This window comes from Aplidium turbinatum, chromosome 6 (assembly GCF_918807975.1).
Source record: "Aplidium turbinatum chromosome 6, kaAplTurb1.1, whole genome shotgun sequence".
Lineage (NCBI taxonomy): Eukaryota > Metazoa > Chordata > Ascidiacea > Aplousobranchia > Polyclinidae > Aplidium > Aplidium turbinatum.
In genome coordinates, this window is record NC_137477.1 from 18,192,973 (window position 1) to 18,208,891 (window position 15,919).

Consider the following 15,919-nt stretch of genomic DNA (forward strand, 5'->3'; position numbering starts at 1 on the left):
TTTCTCACAAAATTTCGGGGGGGGGGGGGGGGGCGCCTCTCCCCCATAGATCCGCGCCTGCTGTCACAGCATCTCGCACAGAAGTGTTAATATGCAGCACCTTGTACAAATTGGTATACTTTCTGCGACCCTTTGGTGTCTCGACCACTAGTTTGGGAAGCCCTGGTCTAAAATATTCTGATATTCTTCCAAATCAATAGATCAATTTTGGTGGTTCCAAACGTTTTTGTAGTTGCTGACCCTTTTCATAGAATTACTGCACAGTGTCTGCAAACACTTCAAACTGCTTAAAACGACCCTGAGAATGAGTTGTGCAAAATTATTTCTAAATAAATGAATCTTAACGCTGAGATTTAAGCATTTTTTTCCTAAAACCAAGGCGTTTTTACTTACTTAATACTTGAGATCTGACTTTCTGACGCTTGCCTTGACTTTGAAAACTGTCGGATACTAAAGAAAATGAAAACATTACTGAATGTGCTTGTATTGAGTTGAAAACATTCAAAGCAAAAAATAATAAGCTGTCCAATAAACGCACGTCATCATGACGAACCTTGCCAGGAATGATGAGAAACGAAGGCAGCAGAATCTTCGAGAAGGTGCAGTCAGGCGCAAGACAACAATTATATTGAAGAAACAATTGTTCAAGTACGCTAAATGGGTCATAGGTTAAGCTGCAAACGCAGCAACAACTTTAAATTCTCAAAATAGGACTTGATTTATTTCGAGTATCTTCTGCCATTGTTGGATAGACACATCACCAAAACCGTCATTCAACCAAACGTGTATAAAATTTATTGTAATCGTGATGGCCTGTTTGGTCACATTTCACATCTTTGGTTGGGAGTCTACATTCATTCGCTTATAAATGCAGGTGATTGTAATTAAACGAATATAGCCGTTTTCTAGAAGCATACAGCAGAAGAGTTTTTCGTCGAAAGCATCATGAAAAAGCGCCAGAACCTTACGGGTAATATCAGCGATCACTGCAAGCATATATCGTGCTATGACGTACCAGAAAGTCTTACAGTTTTAATTTCAGCCACAGACGTGCAATACAATAAATATTGTGTCTGATGTTCACAGAAATCAGCATTCAAGCCAGAAATACTGAGATGTCGTGGTTACAAAAGCTGTTAGTGAAAAACTGTTTTCAAGTATGAATAAGTACCAAGTCTGGGTGGTGGTATTACTTGCACCGCTATCTCCGGGACAACTTTTTATTCTGCCAAGTGTTGAACTTCGTGTAGGCAGCACCGAGCATACCTTCCAGGTGCTCGGTGACCTGCAAAGTGAAACACAATTTCAGCAGATCCATTTCTTGATGGAAATCAAAGATCGGTGAGAAATCGAACCGGGCTGGGGGTCGAATAGTTGCTGGTTTGACAGGAGGAATAGTCGAGCGCACAAGTATTCTAGCCTATAAATTTGTTTAAAATATCAGATGCTCTGAGAATTTATGTCGAAGTAACAGAGGTAACTGTGAAACTCCAGTTTTATTATTCCTTTTTATTTTTTCAGAATAAAGGTGAAGTTGATGTACCAAAATGCATAAAATATGGGTTACAAAAGAATAACAATCAAAAAATAATCTATCGCAGCACCGCGACCAATCTTCGGTGCTGTCAATTGATTCTGTTTAATATCGTGCTGCAGCTATATGAAGACAAATCAGGCAGACGATGTTTGCAGACGGATTTTGCTGTCTGGAGTAGCACTTACGTTGTGGTGCACCATACTTCTACGCAAGTTTTCTTTGTAAGCTTGTACTCTGGTGTGATGGAAGTTCTCTATGCTCTTGCACATTCTTCCAACCTGGTGGTAGATGACAACGATTTTCAAACTCCACATATAACAAATCCTACATTTACGTGGTAGCCAGACAGCAAGACACGTCATTTTTACACTGATTGAACGTCTGCAGACGTTGAATCAATGTAAAAATGATGAATTTTGCAGTCAGGGTAAGAACAATGCGTTGATAACAGTAGCCACGTGTAAACATCCATCGCAATAGTAGGAATGTAAAAGTTCCCGCCATTAACGCGAAAGGAGGAATTTCATAAACCTTAAGTCATTTACTTTGCTTTAAGATCATTGGCCCCGATATAAGAGGGAGACAAAATTTTCTTCGTAAAATTAAATAACAACTTCGTCAAGTCAGACTTGATTAAAAGCAGTTGATCACCTTTTCTTGAAGAAAATTTGTGTTAGCTGGAAAGCATGACCAAAAATGACGTAACAATTCGGAAGCAGATAAATACAGTTGCTTCAGTTCATCTTGCTGAAGAGAAGAGAGCAAATGGTGAACGGTGGCGGATGAGGATTGATTGGCAGTGGTAGAAGTAGCATCAGGGGAAAGGTCTGTGAGGGCAGAAGACGCGTCCGAAGGATTCAGCGCCTAGGGAGCATAAAAGACAAAGGTATGACAAAGCATAAAAACGTGAAGTAATGATGAGTCGGCGTTTTACAGTAACACTTATTCTCAGACACAAAACCCATAAATTCAGGTGAGGTTGAGGAGTTTCTATTGATCATATGATGGGGCCATGCACTTCCAGCTTCAACGTTTCATGTCACTTTAAACTGTACAAATCCATCGAATACTTGGTGATAACGCGAGCCATGAAGAAAAACTACTGTTTGTCAAAGAATTGTGAAGCTAAGTTTTGTGACAGAGATACCACAAATATGATCTCCAATTGATCTTACATGGGCCAGTCGAGGCTTGTACGATCGGCACTGTGACGAGACAATGTGCATGCCTTCGTGGACACTCTGCCTGTCCAGCTCGCGGTGGACTTGGTTGATCACGGTCGGTCCATGACTGTACCTGAAAGGGATGACAACAAAGTAAGTTTTACCTTCGTGCTTCACAGGGTTTGCTTTGTACGGCTGGCATTACACCAGCAAAAGTTAGATTGTTTACATTGTTTCAACTTCAATGTAGAAACGGCACCTTTTGTTGACTGGAACAATTATGTCTGCAGACGTTGATTTATTGTAAAAATGGCGGATGTTGTTGTTTGGGTACGACTATATTATGCTTACAAAGTTACACACTATTTACATTAGACTATGGTAAAAGTCAAGAAAATGACACTAAAATGGTGAGCACAGCCGCTACACATACGAAAAATATGGTGACATCTAGGGTTGCAAAATTCCCGGGAATTTTCAGAGCCGAAACTTTCCATGGAAATTTTGGGGAATTTTCGGAAATTTTGGGAAACTTTCAAAACAATCTTAATTTGATGTTGAAACAGGAAAATAATGGCCTTATACTGTTTACAATAATAGTACTATGTATAACTAAAATACTTAAGAACATACAAACACATGGTTTTGTTTAATAACTCCAAAAATGACACATCACCAATCTGTTTTTTTGCAAAGAAAAACAATACTGAGTCAGTTACAAAGTCGTTGTTCTAGTTGCTGCCGGTTAGCATCTCCTCCGGCACGCTTCTTCAGGTGATGTACTAATGATTGTTCTGGCAGCGTCATCGACTTCAGAGTCAACTTCAACTTGAGTTGACTTGTCTTCACAGGGCTCAAACAATGCCAAGTTTGACCTGAATGATACTAGTTTTTCCGCCCTTTCATTTGCGAGCCTATTGCAGATCTTGGTGTGAGTGTTCCCAAATATGATCAGTATTTTTTTTAAATATTAAAAAAGTATGCATAAGCCTCATTCTTAATTAACACCAAATTAATGTTTATAATAATTAAGGAAAATAAGAAATGCTTAAAATAGGTTTTTGATATTTTTTCTAATTGATGAAATATTTAACAAATGTTTTAAACATAATAAATGCCAAATGAAAATTCCCAATATTCCCGGGTCCTTTAAAATTCCCGGAAAGTTTCCAGGAAAGTTTCCAAAATTCTGGGAAACTTTCCACCCCTTTACAACCCTAGTGACATCAAAATGAAAGAATTGTCCACCGCTGTGCTGTAGAACGAGTAGTGTGCTATCTAAATGGAGTTTAGAGATGCAAACAGAGTCACCACAACTGCAGCAGCAACCCTCCCAAAACAAATTATGATAGGTGGACCGGATCACAAAACATATGGACAGAATCATATGTGGTCAGGAACACAATCTGTGTGCACGGATGAATAAGGCAAAATGTATTCAAAGATAATTGATCACAAACCGGTCGGATTTGTGTAGTCGCAGAGTCGCTTCGGTGGCGGTAGCTGTTGACTGCAGGTCGTCGTAAGTGATGGCTTCCTTCAACTTTGTCTGCTTGCAACATTGAGAGGTTAGTCACGAAAAAACGATGAGGTAAACTTGACGACTTGGCAAGGTAAAAACAAACCGCTGGCCTAAAATCAATTCTTATAAACAAAACCTCACTTTCTTAGTAGGGGGTTCACCGTCTCCACTACCACCTTCACCATTTTGTAGGGGGGTTTCCGACAATGAATTCCTGTTTGAATCATAACTGGTTCCATTATATCAATAATAACAGCTTTGATAGAAAGTTCACTTACTGTACACAAACACTTAGAGCCAAATAACAACACCGGATTAGGTATCTAAACATGCTGTATCAAGTTACTTGGCCTTGTATGTTTGTGATTCAATAGTAATCTTGGCTTTGTATGTTTGTGATTCAATAGTAATCTTGGCTTTGTATGTTTGTGATTCAATAGTAATAAATGAAATAAGAATAATTTCAATATTAATATTATGACATTCAACAAAACTTTTAATTACACCACTACTAGCAGCGGAGGGAGGTTGTTAATTTCAAAGTCAACTTTGACCCTGATTTTCGGACACAGCAGAATATTCTAAGATCTCTAGTATATTCTTCTTAAACTTCCATAGGGAAGAGCTATCGACGTCGTAAAAATTAAAAAAAATAAATACACCAGAGATCTTAGAATATTCTGCTGCTGTCCGAAAATCAGGGCTAAAGTTGAATTTGACATTAGGCGAGTAATTTCCATAGGGATGAGCTAGCGACGTCGTAAAACTCGCTCCATATCGTAATTTCGTCATTTTGTGTGTTTGCTACTTTACTAAAGCTCGTTAACAAGTTGCAAAACAGCCTCAAATAGTTTTTCTGTTCTCAGATTTACCGTAAAACACGGTAAAGTTGTTGTTAGAATTTGTGAGCATGATTAGACGCATGCATAAAAGCGAGATATGAATACAGACATTTTAAAGCTGTATTTAGTTTTTCTTTCGAATTCATCGCTTGAACGTTGTAACTATCGCTAGAAAAACAAACAATTATTATGAACATCAAAACTTAAAAAGATATTTGTAAAAAGCTGCATCAAAACATAAACATCATCTCACTTCTTTCTGGCGGCAAGGATCATCGCGCTCTGGTGGTTAAACCGCTTGATGATGTTGCGGTTCATGACGTGCTGGTTGGAGAGCTTCCCTTTAGCTTTGCTCGAGGAGTCAACGGTCGTGCCATAACCCTGCAAGCAACAAAGTCAAGGAAGACACCGACGCGGAGGTCAGATTGCTTTGTTCTTATCGTGTCAAAGATGTGGCTGACAACATCAGGCCCCGGTGTAAAACTATCACGAGTTCACGTCTTTGAAGGACGATGTTGGACACAAAGATTGGCTTCTTTGTCTTCCCCGTCCACTTAATCTAAATCTCCAACCACTGAGCGTAAGTCTGAGTGCAATGTGAGTGAAAAACGGTCAACGTGTCTTCCTGGCAATTGCTGTTGATGCAGCGTGAAGGCGACAAAACTGAAACCCTACGGAAAGGGGTTTACCCAACGCGGGTTATGCAGCTCTTTAAGAATCACTAATGACTTAGCATCGAGAACAATGTTGATTAAAGAGAAACGTAAATTGTGGCAGAGAACTGTTTGATTGCTTCATTGGTCTCAATGTCGTTTTAGATTTTCGTCAACAACATATGTTCAATCAATGTAAAAAATAGGTGGATTGGTTGTTAGGAAATTAAAGAGAACTTCAGACTTTAAAACTTTAGAAACAGCGTAAAGTAAGTGCGCATACTTGCCTCATCTGTCGTACTATCTTGGTCGTAGAAATAATCAAGATCATTAAAAGTGTCGCTCACACCACCGCTCAGCAAGGTAAGAATGTCTGAACGACAAAAAAATGATTGTTACAATATACACTGCTTTCAATTGATTTTGTTCATAAATGTACAATTGTAATTATGGCCACCTTGAGGTGCGGCCTGATTTGTCACATTTTCACTACCGCCACTGCTACTCAAGTTTTGTAAGTTTTGGTTTTACTTTGTGCTGCCTCGTAATGATATAACGGCTTTTTGTTGATTTGAGGAAGCAGTAAAAAATGAGAAAAAGTTTATAAACGTTCGATCAGATTGTTAGCAAGTGGGTAACAGTCCGACTGAAACTTTCTGAATTAAACTGTCTTTATTTTTTTAAAGCCTGGTGAAGTTAAAACCCAATTTGTCACTTGGGAAAAATAGCGAAAAAGACGTTAAAATATTATTTTTAGAAAATTTTATTCGGACAGTTACCAAAAATTAGCAAAGTCTAGAAAACTCTGAAAAATGTCACAAATCAAGCCGTATCTCAAGATAGCCATGGTACAAAACAATACAACTTATTAATAAAATTAAAAAAACTAATTTAACTGAGATAACCCCGTTTTCGACAAATAGGTTTTCTGAAGGTGCAAGTGGTAAACTGATCACTAACAATACTAGTGGGGGCAAAAAATAAGCTATTTCGAGCGACAAAACATGAAGTTTGCACCTTGGTCATCTTTTTTCACACAGTCAGAGAAAATGTCTTTACTACTATTGCCTTGGTTGATCCGGTCTCTGTGAAAATAGTGAGATTGGAAAAACATGGTCCAGAAGTCTTTCTCGGTCAGTTTGTCAGGGACTTTCTCTAAATATTTCTTTTTGACTGAAAATAAGTAACAAAAATGTAAATAATGATACATCAAACTAGAACAGCGATATGGTTCATTAAACAATGTATAATACAATGTACAATTGTACATGGATTGTTGAAATTTTTGTTTCGATGTAAGTAGGCTAAATAGTGGCATATCATCAAGTGAGAAACAGTGAACAATCAAGTCAAAATTATCAAGCGAACAAGTAGATCATACGTGAAAACAACTTTATGAAGATAATTCAGTGAAACATCTGACCCAATCACTTGAACGTGAACATGAGCACTTGGCACCCACCTGCCGGATAAGTGGTGAAGATGGACTGGATCGTATCCGACGTGAGATTATAACGAAGCCCGTTGCATCCATCCGCTTGAGGGCGCACGTCAACAAGAAAGGAAGCGGAAACGCCAACATTTTGCATCGACGACGGTGTCGTACTTGACAGTTTCTACACAATAATAATCATGCTTTTATTTGCGCCCATTGCGATAACATACCGTACACTGCGATCACAGATGCGATACAACAGACGACAGGAAGCAGCGAAGTGACATATAGTCTTCGAGTCAGCTGCTCCCCTTATTTTGGCTTGCCTTTAAGTGTCTTTCGCCGAGACACAGCCGCGTGCTCTGGAGCGGTGTCGAACCCACGTCCTTTCGAACGTCGCAAAGACGTTCTCACCACTCGGCTACGCAGCCGACACAACACAACGCATGATATTATCACGCTGATTATATTAACCCAGACACCAAATCAACTGTTTTTGTATTGTCTGCAGACGTTATCAATATAAAAAACCATTGATTTGCTGTCTTGGAACACCAACTTAAAAAGTTGTTTTCGCATTAATTTAGAAGTTTCCAACTCGCAAAAGCTGGCAATTTTTACATCATTTCCCCGACTGACGTTGAAATGATTTACAAATAGCAACTTTTGCTGGTTGGGTTAGATCAGGGGTGACGAACCTGCGGCCCGTCAAAGAATTTTGTGCGGCCCGCAAAACAATTTGACAATCGCTCATGCATTAAAGACAAAAGACATCTCAAACGCTTATTCAAGCAAAAAACTTCCCAAAAATCTCACTAAGCAAAAAAATTCAATGCTTCGATGTTATTTTTTATTATTGTATGCTTCAATGCTGCATTAGATAGCTTCAGCTGTATGGTTCGCATGGGCTTTTGTTTGTTGTTTGAAAAAGAAATTTCATTAACTGATTTGTTGTTTCGGAGCATAATGATTGAAACATTTAGTCAACTTGAGCAAAAAGGATAGAGCCAAAAAACGAAGAAATTATACTCACACAAAAGCAAACGCTTCGAAAATTAAACTGTCTTCATTATCTGTGCAAGTACTGTTGCTCTATCCTTTTTGCTCAAGTTGATTTGTTTTTATTTTTTACTGTTGTATGTTTCGATTCTGCGTAAGATAATTTCAACTGTATGGATTTTATTACTTTCATCTGCCGTTTGTTACTTTTCATGAATAATATCTTGAGTCGTTTCTAAAAGATTTCATAGTAGGTTACGATTAAAAAGTTGTGTGGCCCGATAACTCACGTGTAATTGACAAAGTGGCCCACGACCGCAAAAAGGTTCGTCACCTCTGGGTTAGATTAACGCAAAAAGGAAAGGCTTTGTGACCTGGGTGGTTAATTGAGCGATACTTGGTGAGGTTCAAAACTCAGTAATGGGATTCCATGTGGATAGATGACGTCATAACATGAAGTCATATTTTTTAGAGTTATACAAGAGATAGAAACTTGCAACAGAGATGAAAAGCAAAAGGAGATTGAACAAAGCTATGAACGTTAATCAAACGGAAGACAAAACAAAACATTAACCAACGCACTACTATTTTATCGTCATATATTTTATAATATCTTCCAAATTTATGAAACAAATGTCCTATATTGTCTTGAAGCAACATGGTGAAAAGATCATACCGAAGCGTGTGACAACCAGAATTCTTCAGGAGTTATCACTCCGCTGACTACAAGGTCTTTGTATGTCTGAAACAGTTCTGGATCAACTTGAAGTAACCTGAACACGAAAATTTGCTTGATGTACAAGTATTCATATCAGTTGTATATATCACTAAATTGCAAAACTTAACTCAATTTTTAGTCACACAGATAGCAATGCATTCCACCTCCAAAAGTGATTAATATCTTTTAGTAAAACAAAGTCAGAGAGGGTTGTATTTGTATATATTTGTTTCTTAAATCAGCATCTTACACACTTTACCAGCCTCCTCAAGAACAAATGCTGAGTTGCATTCAACAGCAATAATGTCATCAGTCATACATGCATTCAGGCAGTGCATTCAAACATCAGTTATAACAAAAAAAACATATAGTTACTAGTTAGCAAGTAAGCTCAACAGAATTACCAAACCTATTTTTTTCTTCTAGTTCTTTGTCAATTTTTCTTCTAAAAAGTGGCAGCATTTTAGCCAACAAAGTTTTGACATTTTCTCGCTCAGTTTTGGCTGTGGCAGAATTCTTCAAAATTGAAAAATAGTTATATATATAGTTAAAAAATAATTAAAAAAGTGATTAAATTGATTTGTTAAAAAGGTGATATTAAAAACAAAAAACAATTGCAAAAGAGTATAAGAAGTTATTTAATCCAATTAAATGATTGATTAAATTGATGAATAAAGGCTTATCCTGGAGACAACTATAGACCAGGGGTGTCCACAACCTTTGAGTTGCGCATCCGTAATGTATTGTCCGGCTGCCCCTAGGGGCTAGGTTCATCCACGAAAAACTTGCTCGCACAAGTAAGTGCTGCCGAATAATGATGTCACGAAAACTGCCAATCTATGAATCTTCTGATCTTTTTCTTAAGAAACAATTTTTTTTTGTAAAATTCTAGCAATAGAAAATTATGAACTTCTCTCGCTAAAAACAAGAAATATTGCTGATTGACTGAGTCTTGAAGCACCAGTACTATTGTGTGGAAAAGGGTGGACGTAACAATGTGGAAAATGTGATGCGTAACAATGTGCATTGTGATACAATAAAATTAACTTGAACAGTTGCGCACCCCGTGCACTAGGGATTATAGAGTAATAGAGAAAGAAAGAAAACAATAAATGCCAATTTATCGGAATGTAAGTTCGCCATAAATTACGTTGGCGATTGAGTTGATTATATAGGCTAATATATGTCATTTCCAAAAATATCAGGCCACTCAGAACCTTCTCGCGGGCCACGGGTTGGACGGAATGGACGCCCCTGCTATAGACGATACAAATCTGTTTTAAAATATCCCAAACACATTCATTGTGTAATTAGAACATACGGATACATTCATATACTTTCAGAAAGTGAATTTTTAAGACAAAAAATTGATCTTTTTTTTATTGAGGACTAAACTCTAAGGGTTTTGCAGTGATTTTTGAAATTGTAAATGATTAATCAATTATAGCTCGACAGTTTATGCATTAAAAGTAATGTGTACAAAATTTATGAGTAGAATACATACAACGATGAATCGAGGCATTTACAAGGTAATTGGGTTGGGAAACAAGTATATAAATCATGCAGTCCCTCCGGCCTCCGTTGCCATCATTGAATAAATGCATTTTTAAACTGTGCATTTATTTATGAAATTATCAAAGCTTAAAAACATATCAGTATTTTTAATCTTACAACTGAAACAAGGAGCCACACTTACAGAATGTGAAAAGTGAAAAACAAAAGAATCTCCTTTCAAAAGAATAATTTGAAGTTGAATTTTTGCTTTGCCATCTGGACTTACTTTTTGACCTGCACACAAATATCAAACAGCATTAGTGATATAATATGCACATCAGTTCAGTTGGCCAATGGCCATAGCCCTAAAAGGGGCCGTAAGCATTTCTCTCCAGAGCATCGTACTGTTCATATGTGAGAGAAATCAAGGGCAATAGTCGAAGGTGTGCCACTTTGCAATAGACGGTCTGCAACTCTGCAATCGACAGTGTGCCGTTAAGTGTCTTGCCTAAGATACAGCCACATACTCTTGAGCGGTGTCGTACGGCAACCTTACTCGATAGGGGATGACAACTCAACCAAACTGCATAAAATGCAATGCCCCAAATCAGTCCACACACCATCTCATATTGGAGTGCCCACTGCCCAAGCTTCAAGGAAGATCACATCACAGCCCACCAATGCAACAACTTACAACATCCTCACTTCTCATGGATAGGCTGAATGAAAACTGCTTGGACTTATAGTGTCATACAAAACGATAACAACCCAATTAACTACGACAATCAGCACAATGTATACAGACATTGACTGGGACCTCACAAAGCTACAATAGAAAAGTGCCACACCAAGCATTTGTGACCAAAAAATACCCTAATAATCATTCGCTATCTCCGCTTGCACCAGATTGCGCATCAACATGGGTTACTTGGCAGGGTTCCATGTGATTTTATGAGCCGTACTGCTTCCATGCTGGCTCAAGGGAGGTTGGAAGAGGGTGATATGTCACCAGATTATTACCCGATTTATCCTCACTGCGTTATGCATGAAAAAACACAATCGGTACCCTTTTTAAAGTTTTTGGTTAGACCCGACCTGGAATCGAACCCAGGGCTACCAGCACCAGAGCCGAAGGCGATAACCACTGAGCCACAGGTGCTGGTAAGTGCCAATTCTTTGTAAAAAAAAAAAACCCTATATAGGACTGTATGGTATGATAAAAATTGCCTTTAATGATGCAACAAAAACAATCGTGTATGAAAATTTAATCAACAACAATGATCCTGGCTAACCATTTGAAGACAGGTAAAAACTGAAATGAGAAATAGCGCACAACACCTCAGAGTATTGTAAATAGCAGGCCTGGAAAAAATGTGGAATCCGGGAATGACATTCCCGGGAAATTTGTCGGTTCGCGGGAAATTTTTACCGTAAGAATCACGTTACTAACGTCTTTCATTCACCGTCAACCGTCATCGTAATTTGCTGTCACATTGCAGTTCCGACACTGATTCGTATCACTGCGTAGTGCGTATTTACGATTTCCAACTTGTACCTCAGAGCTGAACAAGTTCTTAGCAAAATTGCACAAATATATTGCAGTAGTCCGCCCGAAAGCGTCGTAAAAACCACGGGAAGTGTAATTGAAAAAATTCGAAATGTTTGCGGAGGTACAAAAACATCCACAAATAAAAAATAAAGACATTAGCAAACGAGCTGCTCATTCACTGGAATGGGCCTCACATAAGCAAGTGTAATAGCATCGTGAAACAAGCTGTTAACCTACATTTCAAAGGAAAACTATGGCATTTTAGTACTAATGACGTTCGCTCGAAAATGTACAAAGTGTCTGCTGTGGTAGATAGACCAAACAACAAGAAATCGTCACCATTTTTTATGTCCTGGTAATGTATTTGTAGTAATTTCGCATGGGCAAAACTTGCTTGCGGTTTCTTTGATTTACACAAACAGCTGTTTTAGCGTCGTAATTTTTGATTTCGTTGTCAAATTAATTAATGTGTTTCGTTATTCTTCGTGTAACCGACTGGTTGTTTTGTAGGTTACAGAAGTAATTTTCCCAACGTCTTGCAGGCCTCGAAATATCCGGCGGTCATGGCGGACATGACCTCCGGAATGACCTCGAATGTCTGCCGAAGCCGACTCATTGGTCGGTCATAAATGACCGCCGCAAAATTCTTGACAAAAATAGAGCTAATGCAGCAAATATATATTTTAAATTTAAATTGTTACAATTGTTTGTTTAACCCGAACAAATACGGAGCTGAAACAATAATAGTAGGCTACAGGCAATTGCTTTAAAGATCACATTAGAGTGGCGTGGTTAACGAGCTGATGGCAAAAGTAGCCATTTTTACATCATTTCAACGCCTTGCAATGTTGCCTTGAAATAAAGTTGTCTGAACTTTTCAGCAGGATATGTATTCTAATTTTAACAATGAGGATTATTGCGTTACATTGATCGTTTGTTAAAAAGAAACGTCACAGAAAAGCAAGTCTCAGCTGGGTTCCGCACGTGCTAAGGCAAATGTGGCGACCTTATTTACGCTGATACTGATAGAAATAGAATTTCTGCACAGAAGGGAGGGTGTTAGACACATTTGTCTGCTGTAGAAAATCTTCTTCTACAAACACGACTACACAATACTGTAGTGTGATTTTGTGCAAAATCTACATGCAAAAAATATGTCCGGTTGAGATATTAAATGTCCGCTGAAAGGGCCAGTCCAGTAGGAACTGCTTGACCGCCGGAAAAAAATACAAATTTTGAGGCCTGTCTTGTGTTCTCACTCAGCGAAACTTGTTGTGCATTCAGCCGTCTGGCCGTTTTTTGTGCTATATGCCTATATCGCTTAATAATTAGTTATGCTATTCATGCACATTGCACATACTATCAACCCGTTCGAGCATGAAGCATATTGTCAACTTGTCAAGTACGTAACAAGCGGCTCGTGATGTCGTATTGTTTCATGACATTCACACGGTGGTCGGTGAGTCAGTGGATCTAATTTGTAAGCATGCGACGTCTAATTTATTAAGCTATTGTTGGCCAATGTATTTCGATCAAAGCGGACACATCAGGCACAAACAGTGCGCCATGCCTGCTTACGAATACGATACCAAAATTCTTTATTGGAACTATGAAGCTACAGATGGCCGTCTATATTTTTTGCGTGAGGCTTTTCGCCGGAAAACTGTAAACGGTGTAATATGACGTCATTGTCGTGATTGTAAGCCGCGGGAAATTTTTTCGCTAAAAAACAGATTCCCGGGAAGGTAAACATTTTTTCCAGCCCTGGTAAATAGCACCTCAGAGTGTCGCCGCACTTCAGTTAGGAACCACTGAACTAATTTACTAAAAATAAGAAATTTTTGAAGAGAAAACAGAAATCAAATAGAACAGAAAAGATAAAAATTATTGAAAGCATTGAAAGCTTTATGTACATCTCATATATATAACTTACATTTAATATCAGCATAGTTTATTGTCACATCAAAATGGTCACGACCTTCAGGACACCATGCAATTCGTTCTCCCATCAAAAACAAGGAGCCGTCTCTTTTTTTGTGTCGTACATTATTTACCATCAGCTGCACTTGTTCAGATGCAGCCATTTTGTTAGTCACACCAAAAACCTAGAGACAAAACAGCACAGCGTGATGATAATCTTAGTCTAACTTAAACCTAAATTATTAGATTCTAATAGATAAAAAGCCACTGACGCAGTGCCGGTCACTAAGTTTGACAAAATGAAGTTTCTGATGGTTGTTAAAATGTTCAGTTGTTGCCGAGAAATTATTCCATCAACTAGGTGCCGCTGAATAGAAAGCAGTCCTGAACCAGCAATGCTTGATCTGCAGTTGGACACACAACACAACCACTAGTACTTGAAGATCAATGTTGTATAAGATATATGTTTTTAATTACAGTAGCAATTGTTTTGAAGTTCTTCAGGTTCGATCACAATGGCAAATATGAAGCAGGTCATTCATTAATTGTTCCCTTTTCTTGTTTTCATCTGTTTTTTTTGATTTCATGGTCGTCACTTCACTGAAAAAACTACTTGTTTGACACGAAGTCCCTTCAATTTATTTAAAAATTTAACTTTCTCAACTCTTCCTTGAGCCTGCGCCCATTCAGTTCAGATCAATGGATGCAAATTATGCAATGCACAAGAAAAGTTAAGAAAACACCACCTGATTTGTACCAAGGTTGCCAAATAAAAATTGTGCAAAATACCAAATCCATCAAAATCTGTTAATTAAAACAAAGGCGTCAAGTAAGTTGAAGTTGAGATGCGCTTGCACAGTGGCGTAGCTAGGGAATGTGCCGCCCGGGGCGGATTCCGATTTTGCCGCCCCTTCAAGAAAAAGCATGTGAAAATGAAATTTTTTTAATTGACTTAAAGTGGAATTATTGTATGTTTTGAACCAGTAGCGTAGCCAGTAATTTTGAAACGGGAGGGTTTTAACGGCCGGCGGGCGAAGCCAGACGGCGTCCTCGCCATAGACGACACCCAGCGGCGGGGGGTCTGGGGGGGCCTCCCCCAGAAAATTTTGAAAAGTTACTTTGGATTTGGTGCATTCTAAGAGCATTTTCAACAAAAATGTGGGTATAAATCCCTTAGTATAAATATTCCTGTAAGATGGTGCTGTCCGGTGGCATAGCAAAAGGATAAGATCATGTTTTCTTGGGAATTTTTCGGTAACTTAATAAAGCTAAGTCTCTATGTTCGCTCAACCATATTTTTTTCAGCTAACCAGCGATGTTGGGCAATAGGAATGCATAGTTTTAGAAGTCGATTAAAAGAGTAAAGGGCATTTGTGTCCCACAAAAAACTAACAAAATAATGCAATAATACTAAGTAAACACTGGTCACTCAAATAGCCTCATTAGATAACAATTAGGGAACGTTCAAATATTACGTAACGCCTTCGAGGGGGAGGGGGGGAGGTTTATGCAAAGCGTTACGTTAGCGTCACATCGGGGGGGAGGGGGTTCAAGCAAAACGTTACGTAACGCTTTCGAGTACGGAATGGTAGTTTTTTGTGCTGAATTCGTAGTGAAAAAGCGTTACATGGGGGAAGGGGGGGGGGTTGAAAAAAGCGTTACGTTGGCGTTACATGGGGGAGGGGGGGGGGTCAAAAATTTGGAAAAAAAGCGTTACGTAATATTTGAACGTTCCCTTAAATGATAAATAAGCTTATAAGTGTTTAATGTAAGTAAGAGTCAACAAATCTTAACTAAAATGATAAATGTGAACTTTTTCTCAACATTGAACGTCATCACTAGCCTAAACATAGGGGCCCACTAGTGGGTTTCGGGGGGGTAAGTTGGTGTTTACGCGGTAACAAACTTGTTTCGACGCTTCTAACTGTCTGTTACGTTGCACTTGAAATTAATTGCAGTGTCGGCTTCTGCAGGCTATTTTGTGTTACAGCAGGCAGACAAAATATAGGTTAGCCTGCTGATTTTTTCCTATCTTACTTTTTTTTATTATTACATTATACATCATGAAAAAGGATTTTTAAAAATAA

At 38.4% G+C, this 15,919-nt stretch overlaps 1 protein-coding gene across 1 annotated transcript; it reads right to left on the reverse strand.

Annotated features, from left to right (window-relative positions):
• Nucleotides 1-474: 474 nt before the first annotated feature.
• On the reverse strand, nt 475-14,392 carry LOC145771825 (general transcription factor IIH subunit 1-like). Its single transcript, XM_082583557.1, has 15 exons — nt 14,310-14,392; nt 13,846-14,017; nt 10,566-10,657; nt 9,279-9,385; nt 8,828-8,924; nt 7,180-7,333; nt 6,735-6,890; nt 6,005-6,090; nt 5,318-5,445; nt 4,364-4,436; nt 4,161-4,249; nt 2,713-2,833; nt 2,189-2,401; nt 1,723-1,815; nt 475-1,285 (listed from the first exon to the last, which is right to left on the reverse strand). The coding sequence occupies exons 2-15, from the start codon at nt 13,994-13,996 to the stop codon at nt 1,202-1,204; spliced, it is 1,644 nt and encodes a 547-aa protein (XP_082439683.1). The 5' UTR covers nt 13,997-14,017; nt 14,310-14,392; the 3' UTR covers nt 475-1,201.
• Between the last annotated feature and the right edge of the window lie 1,527 nt (nt 14,393-15,919).